General features: G+C 33.5%; 1 protein-coding gene across 3 annotated transcripts in view; it reads left to right on the forward strand.

Moving 5' to 3' along the window:
- The window catches only part of SNTG1 (syntrophin gamma 1), an 882,155-nt gene that overhangs the window by 847,005 nt on the left and 16,153 nt on the right, over nt 1-18,997 (forward strand). For all 3 annotated transcript variants that reach the window (XM_060610497.3, XM_060610498.3, XM_060610499.3), the window contains one exon: nt 2,582-2,692. In XM_060610497.3, the coding sequence (XP_060466480.1) occupies nt 2,582-2,692 (111 nt within the window). The remainder of the gene's footprint in view (nt 1-2,581; nt 2,693-18,997) is intronic.

Below are 18,997 nucleotides of genomic sequence, written 5' to 3' on the forward strand. Positions count from 1 at the left end.
TCGTTAAGCAATAACTGCAATTTCCTCCTCACCACAGAATACACTTTTAAAAAATAATCCAACTACATGCTGTCTATAAGAGGCTAGCTTTAGATGTAAAGACTTGAGTGGATTAAAATAAAAATGATGTAAAAAGATATTCCATACAAAGTATGGAACCAGAAGAGAGCTTGTGGATAAACCAATAAAAGAAAGAATAGATTTAATGTCACTGTTACAGGAGACAAAAGGAGTATTATATATTGATAAAAGGATTAATTCAAAAAGATTTAATAATTATAATAGGCAGCAAGCATCAGAGTTCCCAAATATATTAAACGCTGACAGAATTGGAGTGTTATACTTTGTTAAATTAACATTTGTTAAGTGGAGCACGGGTTCCAGATGGTGAGCCCCAACTTTGACAACAGACTTTAAGAGAAATTGAAATACAGGAGTTTTTTACTCACAAGTCCTGGAGGAAAGACATGACATGCCTTGAGGAACCACACGTAGTGGTCAAAGAAGAGTACAGACAGCGAGACAGGACCTGGGGTGCATGCCTTTTCTTAGGGCCCATGGGTGGAGTGTCTGAGGGTTCCTGGGCTAAGGCTGGGTTGGTCAGTTCATACCCAAAGAGCAAGGTTTCGGTAAGCCGGACAGGGGTCTTATCTAAGTGGTGCACAAGGCATGTAGACCCTAGGAGACAGGATTATGTTGCTCGCAGGGCTGTTGGGGAGTCATATCAGGATTTTGACATGTTTCTGCCTCTGCGGCTGCTCTCTAGGGCATACACGTGCACAGGGGGCTAATGTCAGTTTAAGGTCCCGCAGGCCACTTGACCAAGCTAAATGGATACTGAGGCAGCCATACTATGGAGTAGCTTTGCTAAATTTTCAACATATAAGGAGAAATAGACAATTCTATAAAAATAGTTAGAAATTTCTGATACTCCACTTTCAATAATGGAATGAACAGAAGACAAATCTAGAAATACGGAACCTGAGCAAGACTATAACTAACTATATCTAACAGACATACACAGAATACATCACCCAACCAGAACAGAATATGCGTTTTTTTCAAGTGTACATGGAACATTCTCCAGAAAAGATCCTATATAAGAATACAAAACAAGAGGTAATAAATTTTAAAAGGTTGGAAACATGCAAAGTATTATTAAAAACTTTAATAGGGAAGAATATTAAGAAATAGAATTCGTATGTAAAGCCATGCTTTTTATTCACATATCTTTATGTTTAAATGAATTATTGATCATGTTAAGGTCACCTAATGAAGTTTAATACTTCACTCCATTGTAATAACATTTGAAATGGAAACCTTTTAGAAATATATACTGGGATTATTGACAGAAATGACAGAGTCTTGTTTCATTTCTGTAAAATCTGTGACCCATCTAGTTATGAGAAATACATCAAAGTCCGGGAGGGGGCATTCCACAAAGCATCTGGCCAGTACTCCTCAAATTACCAAGGGCAGTCCGACAAGGATCTGAGAAACTGTCACAGACAAGTGGAGCCTAAGGCACAGTGAATAAATTCTTGGGTGGAATCTTGTACAAGAAAAAGGCATTCGGTTAAAACTAAGAAAAGCTGAATAAATGGTGGACTCTAGTTAGGGATCATGTGCCAATATCGGCTCATTAACTGTGACACTGTACCATACTTTGTGACATATTAATAATATAGCAAATTGTGTGGTAAGAATTTTCTGTACAAGCTTCTAAGTTGTTGTTTTTTTTTCTAAAATAAAAAAATACAGGAACATCACTTACAAAAAAATCTTTGGACATGTCATTGGGTCCCATGTCACTGTCTAGTCAAACAGGAAGTGCACGGTTATGTTGTAACTAACGTTATTGGTTCTTACATATATTTCATACTGCCTAAACTTGCTTCTGCGATATTGGAAGAAGGCTTTTAGTCAAATAATCATATTGACTGAGATAGACAGATGGGCTAGTTCTGTAAAATGCTTATTCTACTTCATTCTCATGAGGATGCTATGTAAATTTTTGTCATAATTATTTACTCAGGCTGATCTTTTATCTTGACAAAGCTACAGATGATTTGTTTGAGCTTTAAGAGAAAATACTACAGAATATCTACAGAATTGTCAATTCAGAATCACCTTATCACTTCTATTAATAGAAAAAAAACCAAATAATGGTTTGCTTATTCACTAGCATAGACATATGCTTTAAGTGAACTGGATGATATTTCATGATAATATAAAGCAGGATATTCAAATTGATTTATTTGCATATATTTTTGGAAATAATTATTTCATGGCTATTAAATTTATTTCTGGAAATTAAAGGATATATTGCATAATAAATTATAGCCTTTGGTATAGATATTTATTATTATTATTATATGGATATAAATATAAATGTGTAATATGTATAAATATAAATGTAAACATAATATATACAATATATTTTAATTGATTTTTTAATACTGGGATATCGTACTAACTTAACATGATTAACTTTTACTACTTAAAAGGGAACTATTTCTTGGCTCGAATGTAGATATTAATCATGCTGACTTGCATATGTTTCTTTTTTTGTTCCCTTTAGGCTGTACTTTGGAGGTATAAGTTTTCTCAGCTTAAAGGTTCTTCAGATGATGGCAAGAGCAAAATCAAATTTTTGTTTCAGAATCCAGATACTAAGCAGATTGAAGCAAAGGTAAATCCAGGTTTATCACATTAACCACCTCTAATTACATTAATGCCATTAAGAAGCAAAGGGGAGAATATTTATTTATTTATTTTTTATTATTATTTTATTTTAATCCCAGTATAGTTAACATACAGTGTTATATTAATTTCAGGTATACAATGTAGTGATTCAACAATTCTATACATTATTCAGCTCATCAAAATAAATGTACTCTTGGGGCACTTGCGTGGCTCAGTTTGTCAAGAGTCAGACTCTTGATCTCATCTCAGGTCATGATCTCACGGTTCATGGGATCAAGCCCAAAGGGGAGAATATTTAGGGGAAACAAAAGAGCAAAAACACACTTTATCTGTTTCCTTTGGGATATCCCCCATGGCCAAAGGAATAAAATCACTTTGAGATTTTAGTGGCAAAATTTCAATTAAATTCGGATTGTATTTTACCATTATCTACTCTCTGTTTGGATATGAATACAAATCCCTGAAGAAAAATATTATTTAAATCAATTCCTGTTTTCCTCATGTTACTATGTGTCAATAAAATGAATAAATGAATTATTTGTTGCTTTGCTCATGCAAATTTTCAGTATTCCAAAATATATTGACTATGTGGCTTTAAACTTGTCAGAAAGGTTCACTACCTTTATTTTAATATTTCTTAATATTTGTGTATATTCAAAATTTAAATCATTTCAGTTACTCTACGGTGAAATTCACAATAACAATGTTTGGGGCAGAATAAATTATAAATATATTATTCCAGTGTGAAGGAAAGGATAAATAACAAATGCCAAAGTAAAAAATTGTTAATGGTATGGAAATGCAAACCCATATATAATTTTTCAATGATGGATTAAAATTAGCATAAATCTGTTACATACCTGTACCTATGAAATTCATGGGGGGAGGTCAGCCTGACAGTCCAAATCTTCCAAGGAATCACCCTCTCGGACATCCTACTATACGTCTCCCGTAACACTGCTCTATATGCGTATCAGACCCTCTCCTTCTTTTAACAAGATGACTTCTTTCTTGCCTTATATATCTGCTCATGCTTGTCTCTTAACTTTTCTCCTTAGTGTTTTGTCTGAATTGCTCTGAGGATACCCCATTTCTGTCTTACATTTATCTTTGGACTTACTGCCTCCACTTAGACTATAGGTTGCTTATAGAAGGAACTGTGGATATAGCCCCTTTCTGCTGGATCTTTTCTGTGTTTCTCTAAAGCATCGATGTTTCACATGGCCTTGCCATCTGTTTCGTCTGTCATCAATTTAGACAAATACCATCATAACTTCACCCACTCCTTTTATTTAACTTCATTCATAATTTTCAATTCTGCATTTCCATCATTGCCTTTTCCCTAAACACAGATGCATCCATGGAACTGCCTTCTCTCTATCTCTTGCTACAGCTCCTCCTCTTTTCCCCTCTCGCTCCGATTAATTGACCATTTCCTTCGTGCTAGCCACTCACACTGCTCTTTAAATCACCATCGAAAAGATGCATTACCATTGTCCCAAATTATCCATATTTAGCTTTTGTTAGATTTCTCAATCTTTCAAAACACAGGACATACTCTAATAGCGGTGAATGATGTTAATATTGTCAGTTCCATATTCTTCTGGCTAATGTGGAAACTCAACCACTAGCTGCTGACAGCAGCTTAGCATTTGATATGTTACTTCTCTTCTAATTTTTCTAATGTGCTAATGAGTCCTTAGTTGACAACATGAAGCAAAAATATAAATGCAATGCAATGACTAACTATAATATTTAGACTTTATTTTAATGTAGCATATGTTATATATACAGCTAATTATACCTACTAGTTATTAGTTACCCATCTGTTTCTAAATATTACTCATTCTTGTTATAGTGGTTTTTTTTCAATTTTTGAAAAATGTTATTTATTTTGAGAGAGAGAGAGAGAGAGAGAGAAACTGATGGAGGGAAGGGCAGAGAGACAGGAAGACAGGATTCAAAGCAGGCTCCACACTGACAGCAGAGAGACAGGTGCAGGTCTTAAACTCATGAACCATGAGATCATGACTTGAGCTGAAGTCAGACATTTAACTGACTGAGCCACCCAGATGCCACTCTTATTATAGTATTTTTAAAAATATTTTATTAATTCGTTTATTAGGAGCTAGTTTCAGAGAATATTCATTGAATGTGTTTCTTAAACTTATGGACAGTCATTTTTGTATAGGAGAAAGAGCAGACTTAAAAATAATAACAGAGTATGACCACTGGGAAGTTACAGAACTTCTTTAAAGGCGCCATCTCCTTCTATAAAACGAGCTATAATAATACCTCTAAGGGTAACCATGAAAATACCAATTAAATACAGAGGCTATTTAACACAGATGAAACTAACCAATCAGTTCTATAGGATTGTTTGGCCATGCAGGTGTGTATCCGTCAGCTGACATAGAAATTGTATAAGAATTAAAGCTAGCACAATTACTATTTTGTAACCTTTATAATTGCAACCCGTGAGCAATAAAAAAGTACCATCACAGGAGAACAGCAAGGAGAATACCAGCATATATAACATTATTGGATTTATGCATCAAGAGGATGGCTTATGGTTAAGAAATTAGCGGCACCTGGGTGGCTCAGTCTGTTAAGCACCTGACTTTGGCTCAGGTCATGATCTCAACGGTTCATGAGTTCGAGCCTCACGTCAGGTTCTGTGCTGACAGCTCAGAGCCTGGAGCCTGCTTCAGATTCTGTGTCTCCCTTTCTCTGCCCTCCCCCACTCACGTTCTGTCTCTCTCTGTCTCTCAAAAATGAATAAACATTAAAAAAAAATCTGGGAAAATATAAAAAATATAAATATAAATATAAATATAAATATAAATATAAATATAAATAAATATTGTTACCAAGGCAGCAGAAACAGAACTAAAGCCATGAGAATTTCGAAGTATTTGTGAACTTGTCGGTAGGGATAAAATAATTTCCTTAATTACACTAGATGATTACAGTGCAGGATTGTAAGCATTTTTCTCAATATTTTATTACGAACATATTCAAGCATATAGCATACTTTAATAATTCACAGTAAACACCCTATATGCGCTATCTAAATTCTACCATTTACACTGCACTGTACTTCTTTATCACAAATCTGTGTCTTCATCCCTTTAACTGTCTGTCAACCCATCTTATCTTGGCACATTTTGAAGTAAATCACAGACATCAGCATGATATTACGCGATTTTCAAAATGCATTTGTGCAATGTTATTTTTGTCCCTCCAACTCTAAATTCCTCACCCATTGTTTTCTTGGACAATTCTTCAAATTTATAGTTGTTTATGATAAGTGACAGTTGTACACTTTTGTTTTTTTAAAAATGTGTTTATTTTTTTGAGAGAGAGAGCACACGGTGGGGAGGGGCAGAGTGAGAGGAGAATCTGAAGCAGGCTCTGTGCTGACAGGCTGAGAGAAGAGAGCTTGATGTGGGGCTTGAATTCATGTTCCATGTGGTTCCATGAACCGCAACATCATGACCTGATCTAACATCAGATGCTCAACTGAGCCACACGGGCACTCCGACAATTGTACACTTTTAATTGCATAATCTAAATAATAGCAACCAAAAAATTAAAAATCAATTAATTAATTAAATTTTAACTAGTTAAAAATAAGTTTAGTAAAATAACAAAAATACTCAGCAAATGAAAGCATTCATTACATTTTAGTCCATAGATTTTAAAAAATATTTCATTTTCCAAAAGTAAGTTACATATACATACAATTTTTGCCATAATTGGTAGTAATCTAAAGCATGGAATAATTTGATATGACTGATAGTTTATAAATAAATATTTAGAAAAAATAGTATTTATTATCATATTCCCAATATCATTAGCTTACATAGTCTCACAAAAGAGAAGAAATGATAAACATAGTTTCAAAAACAATGACATAAAATGCCATGTTATTTGAAGAAAAAATTATCTTACCTAGAAAGATTGGCTTCCTTATGAGTTAGATTAACACGGAAGATATCAAAATGACATGATTTCTACTCACAGTATTTTGAGAAATGTTTTGAAGGTTATGTGTTGAGATGTTTCCAAGTACTTTAATAAGTACATTGTAAAACTTTTATAATCTTGGAGAATAATTTGTGAGTGTTTTCTTAAAATCATTAATTTTGTATAAAGAGTTTAAAGTTAAATATTTTTAATGTATATTTATTTATTTTGAGAGAGAGAGAGGGAAGCAGAGACAGAGAGGGATACAGAGACAATCCCAAGCAGGCTCTGAGCTGACGGTGCAGAGCCCAATGCAGGACTCGATCGCATGAACATGAGATCATGATCTGAATCAAAATCAAGAGTTGGACACTTAACCAACTGAGCCACCGGGTGCCCCCAAAATCCATTTTTAAGTTAAACATAAAGTACACATTGGTGAATAAAGATGTGAAGAAAATAAGTTATTACCTCACTTGTCCCAGCCTTAAGTAAGTAAAGCAAAACTAAATAAATATGTTATTGAGAAATTTAAAATCCTATAATGCAGTTTATCTTTATGTGCCACTTATTGTTTATCTAATTTTTATACAAGTTCAATGCCCTATAGTATAAGAATATGAGCTCAATAGTTAAAGAACTCTGGCTTCCACGTATAAAGGTGATGTCTGTTATCTAGGATGAGTTTTCTAAGCTCAGGCTCAGCATCCTGAGTGTAAGATCGAGACTATTAAATCCATGGTTTTTATAAAGATAAGAGCACATGTGCCCTTCTCAGAAGACTTGAGAATACCAACATACGTCTGTTACATGTGCAAAAATAACCTAGAATTGGCAGAGAGTTACAGGTAGGGAAAAAGTAGAAATGGGATTTGTGCCATCAACATAAAAGCAGAAAGATGGGATCAATTCACAGAAGAACCCATAACCCAAAAAAGACAGAAGACCCTAAAAAAGATTTAATTGAGTGATTCCCACTCAGGAGGTTCTCGATGTATACACTGTGAATGAGTGGGGATTGACAGTGTGCAGTGGTTCAGTTGTCAGGAGAATTGTTCGAATACTCTCTTGAGTTTATGGGGTAGTCAATCCCTTCTTCCCCATGAGCTTGTTCTGAGGCAGAGGTAATAAAGGGTTTATTTCATGCTGAAGCTGTGATCAAGCTCTGAATGTCTCAAGAATCTCTAGAAATGATGAAGCCCTTATTCCATGAGACAGACTTCCAGCTTACCTTCAGCCATGATGGTAACAATCATCCAGGACAAGATCCCTAAAGTAGAACGTGCATTAGTCTCCACAGAGTGCTTAGATAGACTTGCAGCTAGTTTTTAAAAACTAGCTGCTAATTAGTAGATTTTGTGACTTATGAATCTCATATTTGAAATAAAAATGCTATAGCAGAATAGAGAGAGCTAAAGTTGAGGGAGTCTCTCAAAATGCAGTAGCATAAAATATGGAAAATATAAGATGAAAGACAGCTCTGTGACTCCATTACCAACACATCCAGCATTAAGGAGGAGGAGAAAAGAGTAAAGGAGAGAAAAATAGAAACTACCACAAAATCCCCTCAAACTGAGTATGTACTTCAGCCGTCAGTGTGAAAGGGAAAACTGAGCTGTGATTAGTAAAGAGGAAAACTACATCACACCCCAAAACTTTCAAAATCCGAGTATAAAGCAGAAATTTAAATCATCAAGATTTAATTTGATATTCCAGTGGAGTAGTGGCTGGAGGGCTTCAGTGAACTTGCCTCCCTCAAAAACAGTGGAAATGCCGGGAAAGCAACTGAATTCAAGCACCCGTTTTCAAGCATTCCAGAAATTAGCCAAATTGACAAAAGTGAAAAATAACCAAAATCACAGAATGAACTGAAAATTGACTAAGAGAAACTACTGGACCTCGCTCAGTAACATAATGAGGTTCATTTTAAAGTTTTAATTTGAAGATATTCCAACACCCCTCCCTTCCTAGACAGTGGCTTTGTAGCCAAAACCCAGTAGCACTGCAGAAAATGGAGTGGTCTGACCTCATCCAGAGCAGAATCAATAATTTGGTTTAATTTGCAGCTTCCTGAGAATTATTCTCAGTGTGGTGGCTGTGTGACTCAGCACATAGCTCAGCAGGGCGGAGGACAAAAGGAAACAGAGGATCTACCCCAGGACATGAACTAAAACAATAGCAACCTGCAGCAACATCTTGACCACCTAAGCCTGAGATTTCCACTGGAGCAAACAAAAGCCTGGGCTGGAATTTAAAAGAAAGTCTTGGAAAACTAGACAATGATTATGAATTTAGGGAAAGCTCTGACATACTTTTGGGGGTTTATGATCAAGGCTGTGTGCATGCCCAGGAAAGACCTGGGAACACAAAAGACACCAGTTGCTTACTCTGACTGAACTGGAGAACACACACAGTCAGGAGGTTAAAGTTAAATTTGTCTTGTTAATGTCCTGAAATTGGAAGATGTGCCTTCACATGCAGATTTCCATAGTAAGATGTAACAGACTCATAGGCAATACGCATAATGAAAGTGTCTGACCAATAGTTGGCTGACCTAGATGTGACCAATAGGCAGTGAGACTTAAACATGTAAAAAAAAAAAGTATAAAACAGAGAATTTTATGAACACACTACAGAGAATACACATTCTATAGATTTAATGCAAGAAAGTGCTAAACAAAGAAATAGCAATAAGAAAAACAACAACAACTGAAACACCAACAATAAACTTTGGGAAAGTGGAACAATCTAATACCAAGAGTTGTTACAAGATATTATCTAAAATAGTTTCCATCAAAAAATTATGATGTGTGCAAAAAGCAGAAAAGTATGTACAGGATAAACACCAACCAACAGATTATGCCTTGAATGGGGCTCAGATTTTGGATTCACTAGACAAAGACTTTAAATTAGCTATAATCGATATATTTAAATTATTAGAGAAAACAACGTCTAAAGAATCAAAGAAAAATATGACAATGGTGTCTTACCAAATAGCAAGTAACAATGGAGAGGTTACATGAAAAAGTGTCTATAGTTGAAATATTCATTAACTGAAATGAAACATTTACTAGTGGGACTTAAGAAGATTTTAGTTGGCAGAAGAAAGAATCAACAATCTTGAATATTGGACAATAGACACTAACCAATCAGAACAACAAGAAAATAACAAAGAATGAAGAAAACGATTATAATCAGTACCCTGTGGCACGTTAGCAAACATATCTGCATATGTATAATGACAGTCCAAGAAGTAGAAGAAAAATAGAAAGGGACAGAAAAAAATATTTGAAGAAATAATACTTGAAAACTTCTCAAAATAAATTAAAAAATAATCTACACTAAATTCAGTGGGCAAAATATGTGAAGGGGAGTAAAAGATACAAGCTTCCAGTTATGGAATGAATAAGTCGTGGGAATGAAGTCTAGGGAATATAGTCAATGATACTGTAATATTATTGTATGGTGACAGATGGTAACTACACTTGTGGTGAGCACAGCATAATTCAGACTTATTGAATCACTATGTTGTACACCTGAAACTGTCACATTGTGTGTCAACCATCAAAACAAAACGCACAAACAAAATGAAAACCAACACAACAACAACAACAACAACAACAACAACAAAAACTCCAGTAGGATAAATTCAAAGAGAACCATACCTAGACTTTATTAGAGTCAATTTGGTGAAAATCAAAAACAAAAAGAGAAAATCACATACATGGGATCATCAATAATAATAACATAGGAAAAAATGAGCAAAATGGCAGATGAAAATACTCCATTTAGAGTGATTGCATCCAATGTAAAATGTTTAAATGCCTCAGTTTAAGGTAGAAATTGAAAAAATAGAAAAAACATTGTCCAATTAAATGCTGTTTATAATAGATAGGGTTTAGATTCAGAAACACAGATAGATTGAAGGTTAAAAAATGGAAATATATATGTATATATATATATATATATATATATATATATATATGACATATATATGCTAGAAGCAATAATAAAACAGAACTAAAGGGCCTATGTTAATATCAGACAAAATAGACTTTAAAACATAACTGTTACATGAGAAAAAAAGGGGGCATTTTATAGTGTGGAAAAAGTGAATTTGTCCAGAAAACACAGGAATTGTAGATATACATGCACCTAGTAATATTAGTTAAATGCGTGAAGGAAAAGTATACAGAATTGAAGGGAGATGTAGACAACCCAACCATATGAGTTGCAAACTTCAATACCTCATTTACAATTATGGATGGAACAACTGGGAAGAAGATGAATAAGTAACGAGAAGACTTAGAAAACAGCTAGTTTGAGACATCTAGAGGACATTCTACCCAACAACAGCAGAATACATCTTTTTCTCAAGTCCTCAAAGAATGTTCTTCATGATACACCCTATGCTATGACATAGAAAAGCCTCAATACATCCAAAAAGATTGAAATCATATGAAATACATTCTCCATCAATATGAGATTAAATTAGAATAAGCAACAGAAGAGAATGGGGGAACTTCATAAATACAGTTGATTCTTGTTATTTGTGATAATTATGTGCTATAAAGTCTTCATGACCAGTAATTCAGCAAATATTGAAATATTGCTTCTAGGGGAAATACAGGGTTGAGTTCCTGCAAACCTCTGGTCACAGCATTTTCATCAACTAACTAATTAATAAATAGCTTTGTTTTTATGTGTGTTTTCATTTAAAGACCACTTATTTGATATTACTGTTGATTCTTTAACATTGAACTCGCAGTCATCAGCACTATAACTTATGCCCAAACAAAGCTTACCCAACATGTGTGTTCTCTCTGTAAGCGCATTACAATGTTCCTGCAATTAAAATATCAAACAGCACTTCAGCACTGTGCTTTGGGGACATTTTAAACAGCAAAGTTTAAATACGATACAAAAATGTGAAAATCTTGACACTAAATACAGTGCAAAAAAAAGCTACGTTTTGGTGTACAGTGTATAATATGAGAGCTCAAACAGGAAGTTCAAGTATCACCTTGTTTGGCCTCTGCTGGGAAAGTACATGGCGTGTCACTAAAATTTTTCACTGCTTTGCATATATCCACAAATGACCGTGAAAACAGTGTGAATAGATTTTGGAATTACAAATAAATATCAGCACATGGGTAAATTTGCAATAGAGATTCCACAAATAATGAGAATCGACTGTACGTGATGGGGAGAAGGAAAACTGCGAAACTGGCAGTGAGTCGAAGGTTAAATCACAAGAAAAATAAGTAAATATTGTGCGATAAATGAAAACCAAAAGCAATCTATTAGAATTTATGAAATGAAGATAGATCAGTGATTGAGGAAAAGTCACATCTATAAATGTTTAATTAAAAAAGAAAAGATCTCAAATCAGCATCCCGGATTTTCATGTAAAGAAACTAGATAAATAACACTAAATTGAAATTAAAGCAAGCAGAACAAAGAAAGTAATAAAAGTTAGAACAGAAAAATATAAAATAGAAGATAAAAGCGAGACATAATATCGCCAAAATCAAAAGTTGATGCTTTGAAAGATAAGCCAAATCGAGAACCCTTTGAGAAATCTCATAAAGCATAGAAAAGACTCAGATTGTTAAAATCGTGAATGACAGAGAGGACATCATTCCTGCTGGAGCATATTAAAAAAAGATAAAAAGAGAATAAAGGAACGAGACTTTATGTCAACCAACTAGGTAACTTAGATGAAAGGAATTATGGAAAGACACAGACTGCCTACCAAGAATGACTCCAGGAGAAATAGTAAGTTGATTAGACCTAATGAAAGTAAGCATTAAAATAATAATTTGAGGACTTCCCATAAAGAAAATGATTTCATAAATGAACACAATACTAACAATATTATTATACAATATGATATATTGAATTATATAATATAATAGTATTAATATTATTGATACTAATAGAAATGGAATCCAGCAGAGTTTTAAAATATTGATAAACCATGACCAAGTGGGATTTATTACAAGAATGCATGATTGGTTTATCACCCCCAAATCAATCGATGTGATACACCATATTCATAGAATTTAAAATACATGTATTGTCTCAGTAAATACAGAAGCATAGAAGTTTGACAAGCCCAAGACCCTTTCATAATAAAAACACTCAGCGTAGGAAAAGCAGGGAAATTCCTCAATCTACTAAAGAGCTCTGTGTGTAACCCATAGTGAGCATCATACTTAATGTAAGAATAAATGTTTTTCTGGTAAGATCAGGAGCAAGACAAAGAAGTCTGCTTTTACCACCCTTACTCAACATTGTACTGATGTTTAGCGAGGACAGTTAGACAATAAAAAGAAATAAAACTATCTCAATTCGCACATGCTGATCTTGTATACTGAGAATAATAAGGAACCCTCTAAATACTATGTTCACTAATAAATGAGTTCAGCAGTGTTTCATTATACAAAATCAACATACAATTATCAATTACATATCGTAACCATGAACGCTTCCTAAATGAAATTAAGAAAACAATTCTACTTAACATCTAAATGAATTAAATAGGAAAATATGTAATAACAGAAGTGCAAACTTATACACTGAAAACAATATCACATTGTTGTACGAAATTTGAAAGATTTGCCTAAAGGGAAAGATATTCTATATTTGTTCATTAGAAAACAATATTGTGAAAAAAGCAATTTCTCCCTAAACTGAACAACAGATTCAATAAAAACCCTTTCAAAAAAGCCAGCTGTTTTTATCGTTGAATTTGACAAGCTAATCTTAAAATTTAATGAAAATGCAGGGGATCCAGATTAGCCAAAGTAGTTGAGAAAGAATGAAATTGTACAACACACACTTCTTTGACTATTACTCAAAATTAGTTCCTTTGTCTTCCATAGCAATAAGAACACATACTGGAAAAAATACTGGCATTTTTCCTTGAAAGTAGCATGCTTATGGAAAATTGCATTTGAAATGCTCATTAATATATCGATTTTAACAAAAATCAAACTCTGTTGCTTTTCACAAGACCATAGCCCTAGATATTGCATAATCAGCATTTCTGTGTATCCGAATGCTTCTGAATTTGCACAGCAATGAGTGATAGAGTAAGGAGACACTGCTAGGGATTTTAGACAGAACAGATCCTTATTCTTAGACTGAAGGAAATAAAGCACTGAATGTTTGCCACTGTAACTACAGATTTAATATAGTAAGAGAGCCATTGCCAAATCCCTTTTATTGTGCAATATAAGTTCACAGGAAGTTATAAAGATAACACAGAGACATTCCATGTAGTCTTTATCTTCTTTATATCTTATAAATCTGTATATAAGTATAGTATATACTATAGTATAATATAATAAAACCAGGAATTTGACATTGATGCAATATGTATATAGTCATATGTCAATTTTAGCATGTGTGCATTTGCAGAGCCATTTCCACAATCAAGATACAGGACTTCCTTTGTCGTGTTGGCCCAGCTCTAACTTCTGCCATTCCTAAATCCTAGTAACGATGAATCTGCTTTTTCATTTCTGTAATTTTGTCATTTGAGAATATCATATAAATTAAATCATGCAATATGTGCCATTTTGAGATTGACGCCTTTTCACTCAGCATAATGACCTTGAGATCCACCCAAATAGCTATGGATATCAATAGTTTCTTCTTTTTTGTTGCTGAGTAGTATTCCATTTTATGGATGTGGACCACATTTGTTTAACTATTTACCTGTTGAGGAACACTTGCTTGCTTCCAGTGTTTAGTTACTGCGAACAAAGCTGTTAGGAACAATAGCGTGCAGGGTTTTACCTGGACATGAGATTTCATTTCTCTGGGACAAATGCCCAAGAGCACCGCTGTTCAGAACAGTGTGGAAAATGGTTGTTTAGTTTTTAAAGAAAATGTCAAATTATTTTTCTGAGTGGCTCTAACATTTCATGTTTCCAACAGTAATGTGTGAGGAATCGAGTTTCTCTACATCCTCACCAGCATTTGGAATTGTTATTACTTTTTATTTCAGTGGTTTTCTTCATAGTCTTAATATACATTTCCCTAATGGCTAGCCATGGTGAACAACTTTTCATGTTCCCATTTTGTACCTGTACATTCCCTCTTGGGAAATGTCTCTGTTTGTTGACCACTTCCTAATTGTATTTTTTAGTTTGTTTTACTATTGAGCTTTATGAGTTCTTTATCCTATCTGTGAGGCTTTGTTAGATACGCTGTTGGCAAATAGTTTCTTCCAATATGTAGGTTGTCTTTCAACTTAATAGGGTATCTTGCAGAGAAAGATTTAAAATTTTCATAAACCCCATTTATTAATTCTTTTATAGAGTATGTCTTTGGTGTCATGTCAAGAATTTTTCAACAGGTCCAGGTGCCAGATTTTTCTCCTGTGCTATCTTCAAAAAATTCCCTGGGCCTGCCATTTACATTTAACCATAACACATCTGAGTTTACTTTCTTCCTGTAAGCTGTTAGGCTTAAATTGACCTTCACTGGTTTGTCTATCGATGCCCAATTACTTCAGCAACATTTGTTGTAAAGACTATTTTTCTCTATTGAATTGCTTTTATAGCTTTGTAAAAAAAATGTGTTGGGCATATTTGTGTGGCATTGTTTCTTCGTTTATCTATCCCTGTCAATATTGTATAATTCTGCATACATTAACCATACTTTAAATGAAAAAAACCAAATGATTCCTTCTATTCTATTCTTACTTTCCAGAATTGCTTAAGCTATTGTAGTGCCTTTATCTTTCAATAGACATTTTATAATTACCTTGTCTGTATCTATGAATAATTACACTAGGATTTTGACAAGGATAGCATAAAACATACATCAAGTTAAGAATTGATATCTTTACTGTGTTGATAGAGCAATGAAAGCTGGATATTCTTCTGTTTCTTTAGGTCTTTTTATTTAATTCTTCTGAATTGTGTACTTTTCATCCTATAATCCCCATTGTGCATTTACATTTAGGAAAATCATTTTTTGAAGGAATGTAATAGGCATTTTTTAAAATTTTGTTTTCCAAATATTAATGCTATAATATAGAAATATAATTAATTTTTTAATATTTACATTGTATCCTGAAACCTGTAGAAATATACCTGTTGGTTCTCGGTGTTTTTTGTTTTTGTTTTGAAGATTCCTTGGATTTGTCTACCTAGATCAAGACATGAAAATTAAAGAAAGATATATTTCTTTTTTTCTGACCTGTAGCACATTATTTTCATTTTCTTGCCTATTGTGTCTACAAATACCATAGTAACATCATTGGTGACTGTGGACATTCTCCACTTGTTCCTTATTTTAGAGGAAAGTGTTTAGTCTTTCACCGTTCAGCATGATGTTGTTTTAAATCTTTAATAGAAGTTGTTTTTTTCCTCAGGTTGTGTTAGTTCCCCTCTATTTTCATTTTTCTGAAAGTTTTCATTGTGAATGTTTATCAATTAGTATGGCTACATAAATTTTGTAGCTTATTAATATGGTGGGATATGTAATAGATTTTCAAATGTTGAAACTGTCTTACATTCCTAAAATAAATCTTACCTGATAATGATGCGTAATGTATATATATTGATGAATTACATTTGTCAAAATTGTGTTAAATATATTTCTGTTTATATTCATGAGGAATATTGGTCTGTAGGGATTTTTGGTATTTTGTCTGTTTGTCTCTTTGTTTTTGATACTATCTTTGCCTGGTTTTTGTATCAGGATAAAACCGTCCTATAAAATGAGTTGGAAATGTTTCCTTCTCTTCTATTTTCTGGAAGATACTGTGTAGAATTATTGATTCTTTAAAGGTTTGGTAGAGTTCTCTAATGAAAACATTTTGGCCAGGAAATTTCCTTTTTGAGACTTTTAAAATTATTAGTTCAGTTTACTTAATAGATAGCTATTCAAATGATGTATTCGTCTCAAATGATTTGTGGTAATTTTTACTTTTCTTTTTTTTAATTTTTTAAATGTTTATTCATTTTTGAAAAACAGAGACAGAGCACAAGCAGGGGTGGGGCAGAGAGAGAGGGGGACACAGAATCAGAAGCAGGCTCCAGGCTCTGAGCTGTCAGCGCAGAGGCTGACACGGGGCTTGAACCCACGAACCATGACCTGAGCTGAAGTCGGATGCTCAACCGACTGAGCCACCCAGTCACACCCTATAATTTTTACTTTTCAAGGACTTGGTCAATTCTAAGTTGTCAAATTTATGTGTGTAGACTTTCTAATAGTATTTCCATATTCTTCATTTCATTATTGTTGCTTTGAAGTCTGTAGATTTTATAATGATACCCCAGTTCCATTCCTGTGAGTAATTCATACCTTTTTTCTATTTTTCTGTTAGTCTTTCCAGAAACATTTCAAAGTACCAGAATTATTTTTTCGTTAATCTTCTCTTAGAGTTCGGTAATCAACTCTATGATTTCTGCTCTTAATTTTATTAATTTGCTTCTTTCTGGTTTCTTTGATTTTATGTTGCCTTTCTTTTTCTAATTTCACAAGGTAGTATTTTTAGATTGTTGAATTGAAACTTCCTTATTTCTAATACAAACATTTGATACTATAGTTTCTTTCCTAGCACTGCATTTACTGCATTCCACAAACTTTGATACATTGTATTTCTATTTTAACACAAATCAATGTGTTTTTAATTTTCTTCAAGGTTTCTTTTTTTGATCAACAGATTTTATTTAGAAGTGTGATACTTAATTTCTAAGTGTTTGGGGATTTTCCTGTTATCTTCCTAGAATTTATTTCTAGTCTGATACAGTTTGTCAAAGAACATACTCTGTATGATTTCAATTTTTTTTCTAATTAGTTGACATTTTCTTTATGGCCCAGGATATAACCTCATTATGGCTTCACAAGAGTAGGAGCCTAGACCTTTGCTAATGGAAACAAGAGTAAGGTCTCAGTTTTTCCATAGCATTTGTCCAGAGTAGAACAATTAATGGATGCACATTTTCTGCCTGACTAGACTGCCCCTTTTCAGGTGACATGGCTAGAGAAAGTCGATATCTGTTGGGTTTTTTTCATTTCGTGTTTTTTTTTCATTTGTTTGTTTTTCTATAATCAGTGAAGTTTCTGGGTTCCCAGCCTTGTTTGGAATATATGATGCAAAAAGAAAAACTCACCATGAGAACTCACCAGGGTCTTATTCCTCAAGTCCAGAGGTCTCTGGATCCCTAGCTTATCTGCCTTCTCCTCTCCTTTCACAGTGTCCTGTTGTTTGTTTTTACATACTATTTCCAGAGCTTTTTATTACACTCAGGGGGAGAAATAAGGAAACATATCTACTCCATCATTCCAAAAGTAGAACTGTATTTTTAAAGTACTATTAATGCCACTTCTAAAAAATATAATTGTCCTAATGAGTCTGATTCTTAGTTTTTCACCTTTAATAACCCCAACTAAATAGTGACAGAAATATAACAAAAATTAGACAGTGAAAGTTTAATTGTGGATATGGTTCTTCTTATTATGGCAATAACAAACAAAGAGACTGAATCACTGATCAAAAACCTTCCAATAAAGAAAAACCCAGGATCAAAAGGATACATAGGTGAATACTAACAATCATTCAAAGAAGAATTAATACTGACCCTTTTTAAACTCTTTTAAAAAATACAAGAGGAAACACTCCCAAAATGATTTTATGAAGGTAGAATTACCCTGATTCCAATGTGAGACAAAGACAGGATTAAATGAAAGTAAACTACAGGCCAGTATCGCTAAAGAACATGGATGCAAAAATCCTCAGTGAAATACTAGGAAATCAAAATCAACAGCACATTAAGAGTATCATAAGGGGAATTTATGCCTGGGATAAAAGGATGGTTCAACATACAAACGTCAGTGTGATATTAGCAGAATAAAAGACTACATTAGCAGAATAAAAGAGAAAATTCCCACGATCATCTCAATAGATACAGAAAGCATTTGACAAACTTCAGCATCTTTTCATTATAAAAATTTGCAATAAAAAAAGTACAAAAAACCCACAAATATAAACACAATAAGGTTATATTTGGAAAACCCACAACTAACATCATAACGAATAGGGAAACACTGAAAACATTTCTTCTACAATCTGGAATGAGGCAAGTGTGCCCACTTATGCCAGTGGTGTTCAACCAAGTACCAAAAGTGCTAACCAGAAATTAGGCAAGAAAAGTAAATAAAAGACTTCTAAATTGGAAGCAAAGAGGTAAAATTATTTCTGTTTGCAGATATGATAATATGCATAGAAAACCCTGAAGATTCCACAAAATTATGATTAAAACTAAAAGGAATTCAGTAAATTCACAGGATACAAAAT

The sequence above is a fragment of the Panthera onca genome, chromosome F2 (genome assembly GCF_046562875.1).
Source record: "Panthera onca isolate mPanOnc1 chromosome F2, mPanOnc1 haplotype 2, whole genome shotgun sequence".
NCBI classification, from domain to species: Eukaryota; Metazoa; Chordata; class Mammalia; order Carnivora; family Felidae; genus Panthera; species Panthera onca.